This window comes from Schistocerca piceifrons, chromosome 4, assembly GCF_021461385.2.
Source record: "Schistocerca piceifrons isolate TAMUIC-IGC-003096 chromosome 4, iqSchPice1.1, whole genome shotgun sequence".
Classification (NCBI taxonomy): Eukaryota; Metazoa; Arthropoda; class Insecta; order Orthoptera; family Acrididae; genus Schistocerca; species Schistocerca piceifrons.
Window position 1 is genome coordinate 656,515,281 of NC_060141.1, and position 16,342 is coordinate 656,531,622.

General features: G+C 41.0%; 1 protein-coding gene across 1 annotated transcript in view; it reads left to right on the top strand.

The window, feature by feature from the left end:
* The first annotated feature begins 5,565 nt into the window (after positions 1-5,565).
* Positions 5,566-16,342, top strand: part of LOC124796094 (sodium-coupled monocarboxylate transporter 1-like) — a 62,646-nt gene continuing 51,869 nt past the window's right edge. The window contains exons 1-3 of the mRNA XM_047260180.1: positions 5,566-5,786; positions 11,838-11,997; positions 13,205-13,322. Coding sequence (XP_047116136.1) covers positions 5,566-5,786; positions 11,838-11,997; positions 13,205-13,322 — 499 coding nt within the window. The remainder of the gene's footprint in view (positions 5,787-11,837; positions 11,998-13,204; positions 13,323-16,342) is intronic.

Sequence of the window (16,342 nt, forward strand, 5' to 3'; positions counted from 1 at the left end):
CGTGTTTGGCGCCGTGCAGGTGAGCGCCACAATCAGGACTGCATACGACCGAGGCACACAGGGCCAACACCCGGCATCATGGTGTGGGGAGCGATCTCCTACACTGGCCGTACACCACTGGTGATCGTCGAGGGGACACTGAATAGTGCACGGTACATCCAAACCGTCATCGAACCCATTGTTCTACCATTCCTAGACCGGCAAGGGAACTTGCTGTTCCAACAGGACAATGCACGTCCGCATGTATCCCGTGCCACCCAACGTGCTCTAGAAGGTGTAAGTCAACTACCCTGGCCAGCAAGATCTCCGGATCTGTCCCCCATTGAACATGTTTCGGACTGGATGAAGCGTCGTCTCACGCGGTCTGCACGTCCAGCACGAACGCTGGTCCAACTGAGGCGCCAGGTGGAAATGGCATGTTAAGCCGTTCCACAGGACTACATCCAGCATCTCTACGATCGTCTCCATGGGAGAATAGCAGCCTGCATTGCTGCGAAAGGTGGATATACACTGTACTAGTGCCGACATTGTGCATGCTCTGTTGCCTGTGTCTATGTGCCTGTGGTTCTGTCAGTGTGATCATGTGATGTATCTGACCCCAGGAATGTGTCAATAAAGTTTCCCCTTCCTGGGACAATGAATTCACGGTGTTCTTATTTCAATTTCCAGGAGTGTACTTAAACATAACTAACCTAAGGACATCGCACAACACCCAGTCATCACAAGGCAGAGAAAATCCCTTTGTGATCACGTAGATCTGATACAGCTACACGGTAATCTGAAATTAAAGCAGAATGAATGAAACATTATTAGTAAACTAGGTGAGAAATCCAATGTTGCTCAGATATTAATTTATAGATGTGCCCGAGACTTTGTATATGTGGAAAATACGTTTTGACTTATAAAGCTTCTTTTTACAGAAAGATTCAAGTAGTAAGATCTGGATCTGAATGAAGAACTTGTTTGCTTCACTAAAATGGAAGGGAGCTATGAAGAGATTGTCCAAAAAGCAGTAGATACTTAGGTTTGTGTTCGCAACACGCAGTGTCTGAGATTGGACTTTTTTTATAGCTTGCAGAAGGAGTTTGATAGGAATGAGTTCAAGTCTGACATCCTCCAGCCAAGGCCACTCTTGCCTCACGATCTTCATTGGATTCTTGAGACCTGATTAGTCCACAGTCCTTTAGCTGTTATGGTGCATTCTGAAACACCCAGACCTTCTAGAGCCATTTTTATTCGTAAACAAAACAACTTCAAAACATAGTGAGCTGGCACCCGAATCACAATGTAGATTTATAAACTTGTTTTTCCTAGCGAAGATTATAAACAGAACCTATCGAAAGAAGCAAAGCAATGATGTTAAGCTTTTAATATGCAAAGCGCAATCAGTAAATCTGTGTATGCAAGCCAAGTACATTATATTATTTCTTACTTGTGAAGATAAGTTTCTGTTGCTTAATTCTACCACTGATGTAGACTTTCGAAAATACGTCTTTAACTGAATTATGAAAACTAAAAGCAGCATATATTGGTTCTTTGGTGTACTACGAAATTAACCGCGCTGTCTGTTGGGTCTTTGATGTACTATTTGGTGATGCTTAAACATCTGATCCACTAAGCTAAGCAGCTGACTTTTGATAAAATCTTAAAGTACGATATATTTTTACCATGTTCTGATTTCGATGAAATAAAGCCTACAGGTTACCCGAAGCTACGCTCAAGTTACCTGTGAGAACCCAATGAAAATTCGTCTAGAAGTTTTGCAGATCAGCGTGCTCAAACAGACTCTATAGTTTTAGATAAAACTTTAAATTTAGACTAATTTTCTTTCCGTGATCCGATTTTGATGAAATAAAGCCCACCTACACATTGCCCCAGCTACGCTCAAGTTAATTGCGAAAACCCCATGATAATTCGTCTAATAGTTTTGTAGATGAGCGTGTTTAAACAAACGGACAGATACGATGGTTTACTGTTTTTATTAGTATTATTGTGGATACAGAAATAGATGATATACCGTTTTACATCTTGTACTGATTCGAGTTAACATTTTAAATTACTATTAATTCATTATTAAGAAGTGATACCATGTAATACAACAGTATTTAATGGAAAAAAATATAAGGAAGAACATTATACCAATGGACGTTTTTCTATTTAAATGAATCTTATTGCAACTGTTCAACAAATAGAACTTGAAAAATTTATTTCCAATTTTGATTTTTTTCGCCTGAAATATTAATGTTCTTACATTTTGAAAAGAAGTTGATTATTGAGGAAGTTATAATATTTTTGTGTGTTGCGAGGTTTCGTTTTCTATATCTTAATTGACTCTGGTTTCATGTGTTTACTTCTGACACCCTCTCCTCTGATTCCATTTGATATTCTACAGGGTGTTGTATTTATCTCGACCATTACATTTTCGTAAGAAACAAAGTTACAAGAAAGACAGTCATGCAAGCTAATGTCCCCTTGCTAGCTAGAAAGAAGTTTTTGCCATATCTTTTATTTTTCTTTTGGGATATAACTTATTTGGTGTGGTCGAGAAAAATGGGACAACATGTACGGAATTTTTTTGTCACATTTTTCTGAGTTAACAGTAAATTATGCTCATGACAGTACATAAGTGTCGTTTTGTGATGGCGCAGAACAAATGTATGGTTCTCCAGCCACTGTTAGAATGAATATATCATACACAGAGTTTATATTTAATTGAGATGGCTAAGAATAGAACAGACGATACAATCTAGAATATATACGATACTGTCGTACAATAGTAAATATACAGAATTACAATTGTATGGATGATAGTACACGATTAATTATATTCATAACATTACATTTCAGTAAGCTTCAAAGTATTTTAAAGGAATTTTTCACAGTAACACATAAAAATACCACAATTTCTGTATAGTTATTGATTATTTGTGTGTTGCTCCATTTGCTACATTATGAAATTTATCAAGATCGTTCAAGCACAGTTGCACTCAACAGAATTTTCTAGTGGTCTATCTAAATATTTACGTGGATGCAGAATTCGATTACATGACAATGGTAACAACTGAAAGACGATGTCGAACAATCAGAGAAAGGGTATTTTTATGACCCGTTTTGTAGTTTAAATCTATTCTCTCTCACATTTTCCTTCCATCGAGCATCCCTATTTACTTTAGGTCACAGTCGCATTTATTATGTAGCTTTTATTGCATTTACTCGAGCTGTTTGTTTGGCGAACTTATATGTTTCTGCATGGACACATAACCGTTCTAGATGTTTTGCCGCCATAGTCGAGAACTGAAAAATGGCGCTCCCTCTTTCTTAATACCATCCCTCTATCCTATATCGGCCCCTATTCCCCACCATAAATAGCCATCGGTGCAACAATGCGTGTCTCCTTACACACACGCACACCGACTCATTTTTATTTTGTGGGTATGATGGACTGGGCTTACCTCTAATGTCTTTTAGATAAGTTCAAAGAAAAGTACAAAATCCAGCATGCGAAAATGTGATCGATTATCCACAGGACATACTAGCAGAACTAAAAACAGCAACAGAACCGCTGAATAAAACAGATGTTTGGCAAATGATATTCAGAAACAAATACAAAAAGAGGGACTGAAGGAGGTATGCTATCAAGTCGAAACGTGATCGCAAGCCAGTACATGTTCACTGCTCCAGCGTTTGACAGAGATGAATCGAGGTCATGATTGTTTCCATTTCTTACACAGTAGCGACTACTTTAGTCCTTAGTGGAGGCGACGTGTTTACTTATACCGAAGCAAGTAAAGCTGTATTAAGTAACGATGTATTAGAAATCTGATCCCTACGTTTTTGAAAATAATTCGATGTTCTAATATACACACTAGTGGCCATTAAAATTGCTACACCACGAAGATGACGTGCTACAGACTCGATATTTAACCGACAGGAAGAGGATGCTGTGATAGGCAAATCATTAGCTTTTCAGGGCATTCACACAAGGTTGGCGCCGGTGGCGTTACCTACAACGTGCCGACATGAGGAAAGTTTCCAACCGGTTTCTCACACACAAACAGCAATTGACCTGCGTTGCCTGGTGAAACGTTGTTGTGATGTCTTGTGTAAGGAGGATAAATGCGTACCATCACGTTTCAGACTTTTATAAAGGTCGGATTGTAGCCGAACGCGATTACGGTTTGTCGTATCGCGACAGTGCTGCTGGCTTCGGTTGAGATCCAATGACTGTTAGCAGAATATGGTATTGGTGAGTTCAGCAGGGTAATACGGAACACCGTGCTGGCTCCCAACGGCCTCGTATCACTAGTAGTCGAGATGACAGGGATCTTATCATCATGGCTGTAACGGATCGTGCAGCCACGTCTCGATCCCTGAGTCAACAGATGGGAACGTTTGCAAGACAACAACCATCTGTACGAACAGTTCGACGACGTTTGCAGCAGCATGCACTATCAGCTCGGAGACCACGGCTGCGGTTACCGTTGACGCTGCATCACAGACAAGAGCGCCTGCGATGGTGTACTAAATTACGAACCTGGGTGCACGAATGGCAAAACGTCATTTTTTCGGGTGAATCCAGGTTCTGTTTACAGCATCATGATGGTCGCATTCGCGTTTGGCGACATCGTGGTGAACGCACATTTGAAGCGTGCATTCGTCATCGCCATACTGGCGTGTCACCCGACGCGAAGGTACGTGGTGCCATTGGTTACACGCCTCGGTCACCTCTTGTTCGCATTGACGGCACTTTGAACAGTGGACGTTACATTTGAGATGGGTTACGACCTTTGCTCTACCCTTCATTCGATCCCTGCGAAACCCTACATTTCAGCAGGATAATGCACGACCGCATGTTGCAGGTCCTGTACGGGCCTTTCTGGATAGACAAAATTTTCGATTGCTGCCCAGGCCAGCACATTCTCCAGATCTGTCACCAATTGAAAACGTCTGGTCAATGGTGGCCGAGCAACTGGCTCGTCACAATACGCCAGTCACTACTCTTGATGAACAGTGGTATCGTGTTGAAGCTGCATGGGCAGCTGTACCTGTAGACGTCAATGTTTGACTCAATGCCTAGGCATATCAAGGCCGTTATTACGGCCCGAGGTGGTTGTTCTGGGTACTGATTTCTCACTATCTATGCAGCCAAATTGCGTGAAAATATAATCACATGTCAGTTCTAGTATAATATATTTGTTCAATGAATACCCGTTTATCATCTGCATTTCTTCTTGGTCTAGCAATTTTAATGGCCAGTAGTGTACTTATTTTTAATTTTGTCCTCATTTGCACATTTTTTCGCTGTTTCATTTGAAATGAATATTTTCCGCTCTTTGCCACCCCTAACATTTTGCCGCCTCGTCCTGCCTAATGGTATAAACGGCCCTGTATGGACACTTGTAACTGAAGTTGAAATTGTTGCAATACCATAAGTTTTCTTTAACAATTTGTTCTACCATACACTACGGAGACCTTGAACCTTTAACGTGTGACGTGAACTGCAGGACCCCTCAACGATAGCAGCCTCAAGGTGACCATACAGCCGTCGCAGTTGTTAAGAGCAACATGGCGGCCAACGTAACAGCAGAGGCTGCAGTTATGGCGGCGAGGCAGGTGCTGTTCGGCTGGGTGGACCATGCGGCGTTCGCGCTCATGCTGACGCTCTCCGTCGTCATCGGCCTCTACTTCGGCATCTGCGGCCGCGCCAAGAACACCGCCAAGGTGGACTACCTGCACGGCGGCAAGACGATGAGGGTGCTCCCCGTCGCTGTCTCGCAGATCTCGAGGTGAGCCTTTACCATCTTGCGCCTCTTTATACAATGATCAGCCGGAACATGAACATGTAACTAACAGACGGTATGTCCACCTTTGGCATGGATAACAGGGGTGACGCTCGTAACATATTCAGCTGTAATTCTAGATGTCGTGGTACTAACTTTGGCACCTTCATGGGTCTTCGGCTGCTGGGACCCATTGTTAGGGGTGTTCGGTGCACTGTGTGTTCACATACACTTGTTCTCTGCCGAGCATTACAGTCTGATGTTAGTTCCGCTACCGTTCGCTGCCTTTCTTGTCTTATTAGTGTGCTCAGCCCTGGCCTTGCCATGTGTTGAAGACACTCACCACAGTACTTCTCGACAAGTCCTGCAATTTCGTAAGTGCCCACGCCGAGCCTCCGAACCATCGCAATCTGCCCTCTGTCAAACTCAGACAGGTCGCGCGCCTTCCCCATTCTACACACGGGCGGAATTCTCACTGACACTGCACGCACCGTTCGTGGGACTGACTAGCAGTCACTCATCGCCAGGTGGTGTTGATATACCCTGGACGGGTTTATATATGTAGTACATCACCTGGTCATAATTTTTAGACAACGTAGTTGTGTGGAGATAACAACGATTAATTTACTTATAATCAATTGTTCAAAATGACAGTCACAATCGCATTATTTATTTTGCCGTCAACCAGTTTCAACGCGCGATTGGGTCATCTTCAGGGCAATTTACATTGTAAAGTTAAAATATTACTAAGTAATCATGCACATCTTCTACAAGCAATTAGTCAAAGTTACATAAATAAACAGATTTTTATACCCATTTGGTGGCTCGCTGGAGTCGTCACCCTGCCTGTGCACGTTTGGTAACTATGCATGGTTTTTTTTTTTTTTCTTTATTGAGTTTCGATTCCCCCCGAAGGGGGCGGGCTGGCAGCAGCTTATTACGCCGCTCTTCAGCCTACAGAATTTGTTTTAAAAAGATGAAGATAATAAATAATAAAAACAGGCGATAAAATCGGAGACTTAAATAGTAACATGGCGGAAAATCGTGGAACTTAAAACATTGAACAAAGGGTTGATGATGCTAATAAAATACATATGAAGCAGACAGGTAAAATAATACACATGCAATTAAAAAAAAACGGCGACAGTCTGGTTTCTGTTCGCAAGAGACATAAAATTCACACCCAGCGACAGCATGATTTCTGTTCGTAACACTTTAGAAAGACGAACAACACTGAACATTCACTTGAACACTGCACTAAAAAGTTGGCACAAATATGACATACCACAGCCGAGGGCAGACGGGGGGAACTGGACAGATGATGGGAACTAAAAGGGGGGGGGGGGAGGGAGAAAGGAGCAGATGGAGGACGAGGGACCATAAGAGGAGGGGGGGGGGGGGGAGGGCTGCGCAGACGCGACAGGGAGTGTGGAAGTGCAGAGGAGCGGAATACAAAAGGATTCGGGGGGTATGCATGGTTGGTTCTCTGCATGAGCTTAAATAACGGCCAACAACACGTGGGCAGACGGTAACACCTTCCATGGTGACCAACGTTAGTTACATGCTTAAGCAAGAAATCGTAAATTTTAAAGTTTGTTCCAGCTGTAATATAATACATAATAAATAATAATTATAACTAATTAATTCTCGAGAAATTTAGTATTATTTAAAATCACGTATCTGTTGTCCCATTCGTTTTTCACATCATTTGTGGATAGAGTAGAGCCCTCTATCTTCTATGGTAGGGACGCCGTTGCCATGGGCGATAGCATATATTAAGCGCCCCCTAGCCTGTGTGGTTGGGACGCTGTCGTCATGCTAGCCGCTTCGTATAAGTCGTCTGCTGTAATATCATCTTTGCGCGGCGTTCGTTGTTATGATAACGCCGTATCATAACGATTCTTCCGCCATGTTGTTGTCAATCCATATGGTCTTCTGCTGCGGCGTTATCTTTGCACAGCATGCGTTGTCGTGGTGTGTTCCGGGTGCTATCCGTAAAAGTTGTTCCTCGTAATTAGCAAATAACTTTAAAATCAGTATATTCTCCTTTATAGAATTAACATATTAGAAAAAAGAAGTATATCAAGTGCACCTTAGCCTATTTGGCTAGGATTCCGTCGTCATAATGGCCTCCTCGTACGTGTCGTCTGCTGTAGCACGGCATTCGATATCATACCATCGGTGTACTACAATCCTCCCTTCATCACGCTGCCGTTGATTCACATAGGTCGTTATATTCCGGATACTCATCCACAAAGTTGTTTCTGAATTATGTATTAATATTTTAGGACTTATGTAAGGTAACCTTTAAACTTCCTAGGTCTTCATTACAAAATTAAAACACTATAATAAAATTAGTAACAATATACATCGTCATACAATATTAATATAGCTGACAACGAGAAGCAATATCGCCACGAACTAATAATATTTGCGAAGATTTCTAAATAATTATTATCACAGTAAAAAACTTTAGAAATTGCCCTTGGATCCTGTTTATTGTGCAGGAAGATCTCTAAATTTTCCAAGATGTCCATCATGGGTCCCTTCTGGGCTACATGCAATACCCTTAGATTTTCTTCTATATTAATTTCTGTGTGTTTCTCGGCATCTAGGTGTTGTCCAAATAGCTATTTATTGCGTTCTATTCCCGTGGATGTTCTTTGAACCTAGTTTTAAAATTTCTTCCTGTCTGTCCAATGTAGATTCTTTTACAGTCTTTGCAAGTTAGTTTGTACACGTCCGATGTAGAGAAGATTTTATTTTTAAAATCTCCTATGCTATGTCTAAGGTTATTTGCCAGGGTGTTAGAGGAAAAGGCTATCGTAATGTCTGATTCCTTAAATAGTCTATTTATTTTATCCGATATCGTTCTGGCTGATAAGTGTATATGACTCATATCCTTCCGTGAACTGTTACACTGGGACCTCAGAAACTACGATACACATGTACCAGGCCAAGATCACTGTGCATCACGAGTGGGTTAGTGTCAGAAAAGAGCAAATGCTGCGGGTTTCCTGCAGACACAGTTTTGCTGAATCGCAGTGTGCGACTGAAATGGTCTTCGCAAGATGAGGAAACGTAGTGCGTGGTTAAAGTACGCGGGACGGAACGATTCTTGCGGCCATAATGCCTTAAACTGCAGAGATTCACTGTGAAATTCTGGCAGTATTTGGACCAAGTGCTACGTTGCGTCTAGCCGTAGCGAAATTGTGCCAACAACCTGACCAATGCCGCACAGACGTGGGTCCTGGTCTTGCATCTGGGAATTCTGTCTTTTCGACAAGCTAAACGAATAAAAGGGGGGGGGGGGGCGAGGGAGGTTTGCCAACGATGAGGACATTCATAAAACCGGTTCGGTTCCCGAATGGCTTTCCGACAGAGGGAGCGATTTCCATCGTCTAGAACGATCAGTAGAACATTTCAGCGGTTGTTTACAGAGACTGGCGACTGTTGAAAAGTAGTGTCTTGCATGTGTGTCAGTTTGAGCCACAGTGCAGTATTCAGTAAGTTACTTGGCCTGCCATAACAAAGTGTAACATAAGTTTTCAAGTCCCCTCGTGTATTAACTGAGAACTGCAAGGTAGTAATAATAAATGGTGTTTGGTAATTGCCTTACATATCTCTAGGGTTTAGAGAAGAAGCACAGTACACAGTACTTGGGATAGAAACCTTTCTACTCTAACGGCTCAGCCAGCCCTGTCTTTAAGGAATGTAATTAGGTGTCACTCAGTGCATTACCTTTGTCTGAACCATATTCAGTTGGGTAACAATTCCAACGAAACAGTAAAGAGACTTATCCGTTTACCAGTTTAACAATTCCATCTGTAGTAAAAGTAAAAAATACGCAATATATCAGTGGAGAATTCAAACGACTGTTGCACAATTGAGCCTACGTATCACTTCGGGGAATCTCTCTCCATCTCAGCTGATGTCTCGTCAATTTGTCGTGCGTTGCCCGGAACTTGTGCCGGCAGATAATCTTCCATCTTTACAAGAGTCTCGTAAACAGGACAACAAAAGAAAAAGTTCAGTGACCATCCCTGTTGCTATACATCGGACAATCAGCGTACATAAAAACATTATGTGACTCACTAAAATAGTACCTATCATATTTTCTACTGTGTGCATACCATAACCGGAAAATCCAAGAAATTCTCTATTTCACTGGATGAACTAAATACGTAGTCTGGAATGCCTGTATAATGGAAACGATACGATTTTGGGTATACATTCCTACTCTAGTGCTGTGTACTGCGTACCCTCAACAAGTCCTAGAAATTTGTAAGTGATGTTTCCAAACAACCTACAGAGCGTACCTTCCAAAACATTTTTCTCGAAAACTGTACCACGACGTTTGGTTACACTTTCAAGGATGATTAGTATTGAATCACATTAAGTGGAATTTGGAGAACAAATATTGAAGGAAACAAATTAACTTCCTAAATTCAAATGAGAAGATATACTGTTGCTGAATTGAGCTTCAAAAACTGAGCAGTTTCTGCCTCGAAAGTTCTGTGCGTTTCCCCGACTGGTTAACGTAATTGAATCTTCCTGATGTTGGCAAATTTATCATGGCTTATGAAAATTATGAAAATCTTATAAAATGAGTCAGATGCAAAAACATAACTTTTTAATGTTGAAGTGTGGAAATTGAATAAATTTATATTTTACCATTTCAAAATAAAGTTCACAAATTTTTAATTAAGTATAATATCCCCAGTTACAAATTGTTACATAAGATCGCGTCTAACTGTTCCAGCTACCTAATTCGTATGCCTTGTCAGTCTTGTCCGTGGTCTCTGAACTGAGAATGGAGGATTACACTTATTCACAGTCATGTAGTTTTCTGGGAATCCGCTGTAGCCAAATTGGGTCAACAATGATATTCAACGGGAGATTAAATGAGAAGTTGAACACGGAGATCAGCCCAGCAGGTGCAAGCTGCTGAGATTCCTTTAGGCAGTCAAATGCCAATTTTGAACTTAAGACAAAGCAGAAATCGTTTTGAACAGCGTTTAAAGTCAAATTTACACATGTGTACTGCCCTTAAATATCTATCTACATACATACTCCGCTAGCCACCAAGCGTGTGTGGTGGAGAGCACAATTCTCCCCAAAATAATATCCCCCCCCCCCCCCCCCCTCTGTTCAACTCGCGGATCGCGCGAGGGAAAAACTTCTGTCTGAACGCCTCAGTACGAGCTCTATTTTCACTTATCTTTGAATGGTGATCATTGCGCGATTTGAAAGTTGGTGGTAATAATATATGCTCTACATGCTCGGCGAAGATCGGATTTCGGGATTTAGTGAGCAGTCCTTCTGTTTAGCGCGTCGTCTGTCTGCAAGTGCGTCCCACTTCAAACTTTCTATGAGATTTGTAACGCTCTCGCGATGGATAAATGTATCAGTCACGAATCTTGCCGCTTTTCTTTGGACCTTCTCAATCTCTTGAATCAGGTCCAACTGGTAAGGGTCCCATACAGACGAACATTACTCCACGACTGGACGAACTAATGTATTGTAAGCAATTTCCGTTGTTGAAGGTCTGCATTGCTTCAGGATTCTTCTATAATGAAGCATTATTACTAATTTTAAAAGAATCTTAATATTTGAAATTTCAAAATGGCAAAATAGCTAATGAAACACAGAAATTCCAGAAAAAGATTTTTTTTTCTGACTGCATTTAACTTATTTTTATGCTCATCAATTATCCCACAAAAATGGTGTTATGATGTGGTAACAAATCTGCAAGAATACTTTATGTTGATAGCCCTTACCAGGAAATCTGAGATTCACAATTCTAGCCAGTCTGTGTCGCCTGCTCACCAAGAGCTGTTGCATAACTATTTGATCCACGGATCCAGTTATATGGCTCCTTCCGTGTATAGCGATTTTACGACTATGACATGTGGATCCTGATGATGTCATCAATGTAATGCCGAAACTGGTATCACATAAGAAGTTCATAAAATAAATTTCTAAAATACATACGGCTGTTGGTAAATTATTTCATCAAGAATACTTGTCTTTTATGCTCGCATTTTTTTTCAACAGTCACATATCTGGTACCACGCTGATGGGTGTGCCTTCAGAGGTTTACCTGTATGGCGGGGTCTACACGTGGATTTCCGTTACCATAATTCTCTTCTCTATAGTCACCAACTTCATCTTCCTCCCCGTCTTCTATGAGCTTCAACTCACATCAACATACGAGGTAAGTTTCTCAAGTGTCCTGTGCGAAAAACCTGAAATGGTCCACGAAAGAATTCTAGATACGACTTAGAGAACTAGCATTGTGATTCAAATCTGTTTCCTAGCTACTAGCTGTTATGTTCCTTCTTTTTTTTAGGTACGAATGTTAAAGAATATCTATGCTAGCCTCAAAACATGTAGTGAATACACGTTTCCAAACTGCCGTTGGATGAAATTAGTGTATTTCACTGTGATTAAAGCCATTCGACTTTGTTACACCACAGGCTGGTTGTCCATTATGCTCGATAACGCCGGTGGTGCAGTTCATTTTCTTTTCCAGTTATGTTTGTTTCACTCTAATATGTAACTGTTGATTGCAGAGGTAAAGAGGATATTAAATATTGGTTGGCAGTGGCAAAGAAGCGTTTCTGACGATTAAACATTTTAAAAAATTTAACTGGTAGAAAGTGATTTCTGAATGTATTGGTTTAGATTGTAACTTTATACGGAAGCGAAACTTGGACTATACGCAGTTCAGACAAGAGGATAGAAACCTTTGAAATGTGATGTTATAGAAGGATGCTGAAGAACAGATGGGAATATTGTGTGACTAATGAGTAGGTACTGAACAGTAATTGGGAGAAAAGAAAATTGTGATGTAATTAGAAAGGAGCGATCGATTGATAGGACACAGTCTAATACATAAAGAAATTATCAGTTTAGTATTAGAGTTAAGTGTTCGGTGTAAAAATCGGAGAGGAAAGCAAAGAGACGAACAATGTAAGCAGGTCGAAAAGTATGTGAGGTGCAGTTAGTCTGAGATGAAGAGGCTTGCACTGGGTAGAGTTGCATGAAGAGCTGCATCAGACCAGACTTCTAAGTGAAGATCTCAACAGCAGCAACAGTAATTGTGAATTAAAATCTTGTGTTAGTAACAATAGTTTGTAGCGTTAAATTTCTTTCGTTTTCACTGACATTTCAGCTTTCAGAAAGGAGTAGTTGGATATAGACAAAAGGGAGTAAAGCTTCTTACAATACAGCGAAAAATCCGAAACTTGAGTATTTTTAGATACCGCACTCATTTTATCACTACATGCCACTGCGTATCCACTAAACTATACTAGAAGTATGATGATGTGTGTTAGTATAAGTTCCCCTTGCAATTTAATTCATGTGCATCTCGTAAACACTAATATTTTCTGTCCACTTACAGTCTGTTGGTGTTTCAGTATCTGGAACGTCGCTTCAGTCGAATCATCCGTGTTGTGGCATCAGCTTTGTTCACTCTCAGCCTGGTGCTACATATGCCGCTTTACGTCTACATGCCAGCCATTGCTCTCAGCCAAGGTGCGTCGATGCGCTTGTACCTTTGTAAACCATTAACTCCTTCAGTAATTACATTTTGAATGCCTCTCATTTAGTTGTCATTCCCTCCAGAGCAAAAGAACGTAATTCTGTGATACTCAGGTTTCAGTATTTTGTGAATCGAAGGATTTGTCACAACCTTTCTGGGTGTACTTCCAGGAGATAAAATACTTAAAATCTTAAACTTCTGGAATATTCGACGTTTCAGCCATATTGCGGCAGCAATCCTCATGGTGTAGACTAATTTAATTGAGGAGTGGGTACCTCATTATATTACTTTTCTAACAGTGTCATAACGTCACCGACGAAAAGCATACGAACATCAATACACAGGATGACTACAGGCTCCTGGCGTCGTGGTTATCAGTAATCCCGGAACGACGGACTGAGTGTGATCGCAGAAAGAAACAGAGCATGTAGAAGTGTCGTCTACTTTCACTGACAAACACAGGAAAAAAAAAGGCCTCACACAAGCCTTTCTACCCAAGTAATCACGAATGGTTTTATTTTGTGTCCCTCTCTCCTAACACCGACATGTACTGTTTTAGGGCCAACAAATTCTAAGAAATTTTTAATGTTAGTGGCTTATCACACTGTTGGCATAGCAATATACTGAAGCACCCACTTTCTAGCTAAATAGTCTAACCCCCTAGAGTAGGAGGACACTGCCAATTCTGGGCACTTTCCAGGTGACTAGCATGTGAGAGGAACCTCCCAGATTCCCTATATGTCTCGTGCAGGGGAAGGGCTGCAGCTGTGACAAGTTGACATTGTCATGCTCATTTATTGTCTTAAGCGGATTCATGTTCTTGGAAATAGCATATCAGAGAACTTCTAACCCAACACACACACGCACACACACACACACACACACACACACACACACACACACACACACACACATTTAGACCTCCCAGTTGTTTTCGGATCATTAAATCTAAGCAGCTAATTGGTATATAATGCAGTCGGTCATCTCAATCTCAGTATCCCACCTGGCAACGAATCAAGTTCAATATTTGTATCCCCCTTGGTGCAAGGCACAATGGGCCTTAAAATTAAGTAATTCCACATCTAAATTTTCTGCATAATTTATCAATATACACGTAGCATGCTTGTTGGCGTTACTGATCCAGCTTGCAGTTTAAGCTGTACCAGACATCGACAACAGTTTGATCTTTGTACGCCACTTAGTGCAAGACACAATTGACCCTTAAATCAAATAACATAATGTTATTTACATGTCTAAATTGTTCAGTAGTAGTGCCAGGCAAATGGGACTCTCTTATTGCCACTGCTGTTTAAACTCAACACTTGAGGCACATTCCACAATGAGTAAATTTCGATCCATGTCTCCTAATTGGTGAAAGCCAAAATGTGCCCACAAGTTAAGTACCATAGAGTTAACCTCACATCTAAATTTTCTGTAATGCTTATCAAAATATTTATGGGTAATGACATCACTGCCGTAAAGTATGTTAAGAAGCACCTAAAACATATCTATGGACTGTGAAATTAAGTGCCAATGCTATTTCCACGTCTACATTATCTGTATTATAGATCTACAGCAGTATAATACTCACGTGGCTAGAACAATACACTAAGCGGGCAAGGCAGTAATGCTTGAGCGTTTCCCTTTGGCCTAAATGACACTGTAATACAGTTGGTACAAAAACTTTCATCACCTGACCAAGCATCACTGTAGGGAGAAGACGATAATGCATCGCGTTCAACCTTAGAAAAGCGTGGTAAACGTTATTGACTAGAAACTAGTTTTTTTATTACTTCTCACCTTGTGTCTATTGGAGAGTGTGGTACTTTTTATTTTATTTACTTATTGTATGATGAAAAGAAATACTTATGTATAACATCTGTGGATAAATCTCCGCAATCACAAGCTTGTCCGATCTTACATCTCAAACTCTCGTTCCCTGATCCATTTCATCACTTCACCCAGTGTGTGGTGAATGTCCATCATTTTTCCATTCTATGATCGAAGAGGACAATCAGCGACAATATGGAGGATTCACTGTACGCAGGTACCACGTTCACAATCTGCAGAACTAGTTCATAACCACATGTGAAGTAGATAACCACATCTCCCTTGTCTGTTTCGAACCCAGTTCATAATCCTTCATTGACACGTCGGGAAATCAAATCTTTGAATTCCCATGGAAGGGTTCTCGACTAGATACTGACTGGTGTCACTGGATTTTCCATGAGGTTGACGCTGTAAGAGGACTAAACTAGGTGTTTTTGCTGCGCGCCAGGAAGGTTTCCTTAATTTCAAATGCTGATGTTCTGCTTGTAGAGCATATCGATGAATGGGCCACAGAGGATTCTTTTTCTTCAAGAAAAATTTTGATCTGATGATATCAAAAGGACTTTCGAAGCGATTTAGCAACATTTTTCGGGGGAGGCGGATATAGCATCATATTATACGCTAGATAAATGTAAGATTGGTTAATATAGCTTCTTTTATTTCCTCGAGCTTTGGTTGTATTCCAGTTTCGTACAGAAATGAACTTTCAACGAAGGTTGGTTGAATCTGGGGAGGGGATCAAACAGCAAGATTATCAGCACCTTCGAATTAGGTATGGATGTGGAAGGAAATCGGCCGTGGCCTTTCAAAGGAACTATCCCAAAATTTGCCTGAAGCGAAAACCTAAATCAAGATGGCCGGGCTTGAACCGGCGTCCTCCTGAATGCGAGTACAGTGTGATAACCAATGTGTCACTTCCCTCAGTTTATGGAAGGCTGTAACACATGTCAATGGGAACTAAAGGGCCGACGTTCTATAAAAAAGTTTGCAGACTTTATCTTCTTTCCTTTCCATAATCAGCTACCACATAACAGCAACATCTGTAGGATGGTAGTCGACCTACGACACATTATTTATGCGACACTTAAACAAAAAAAAAAAGACCGAAGTGTTTTGAAGAAATCAATTCAGTGTATCACTTAAGCTACATACTTTCGTAAGACTCAAGTATAACCACGAAATC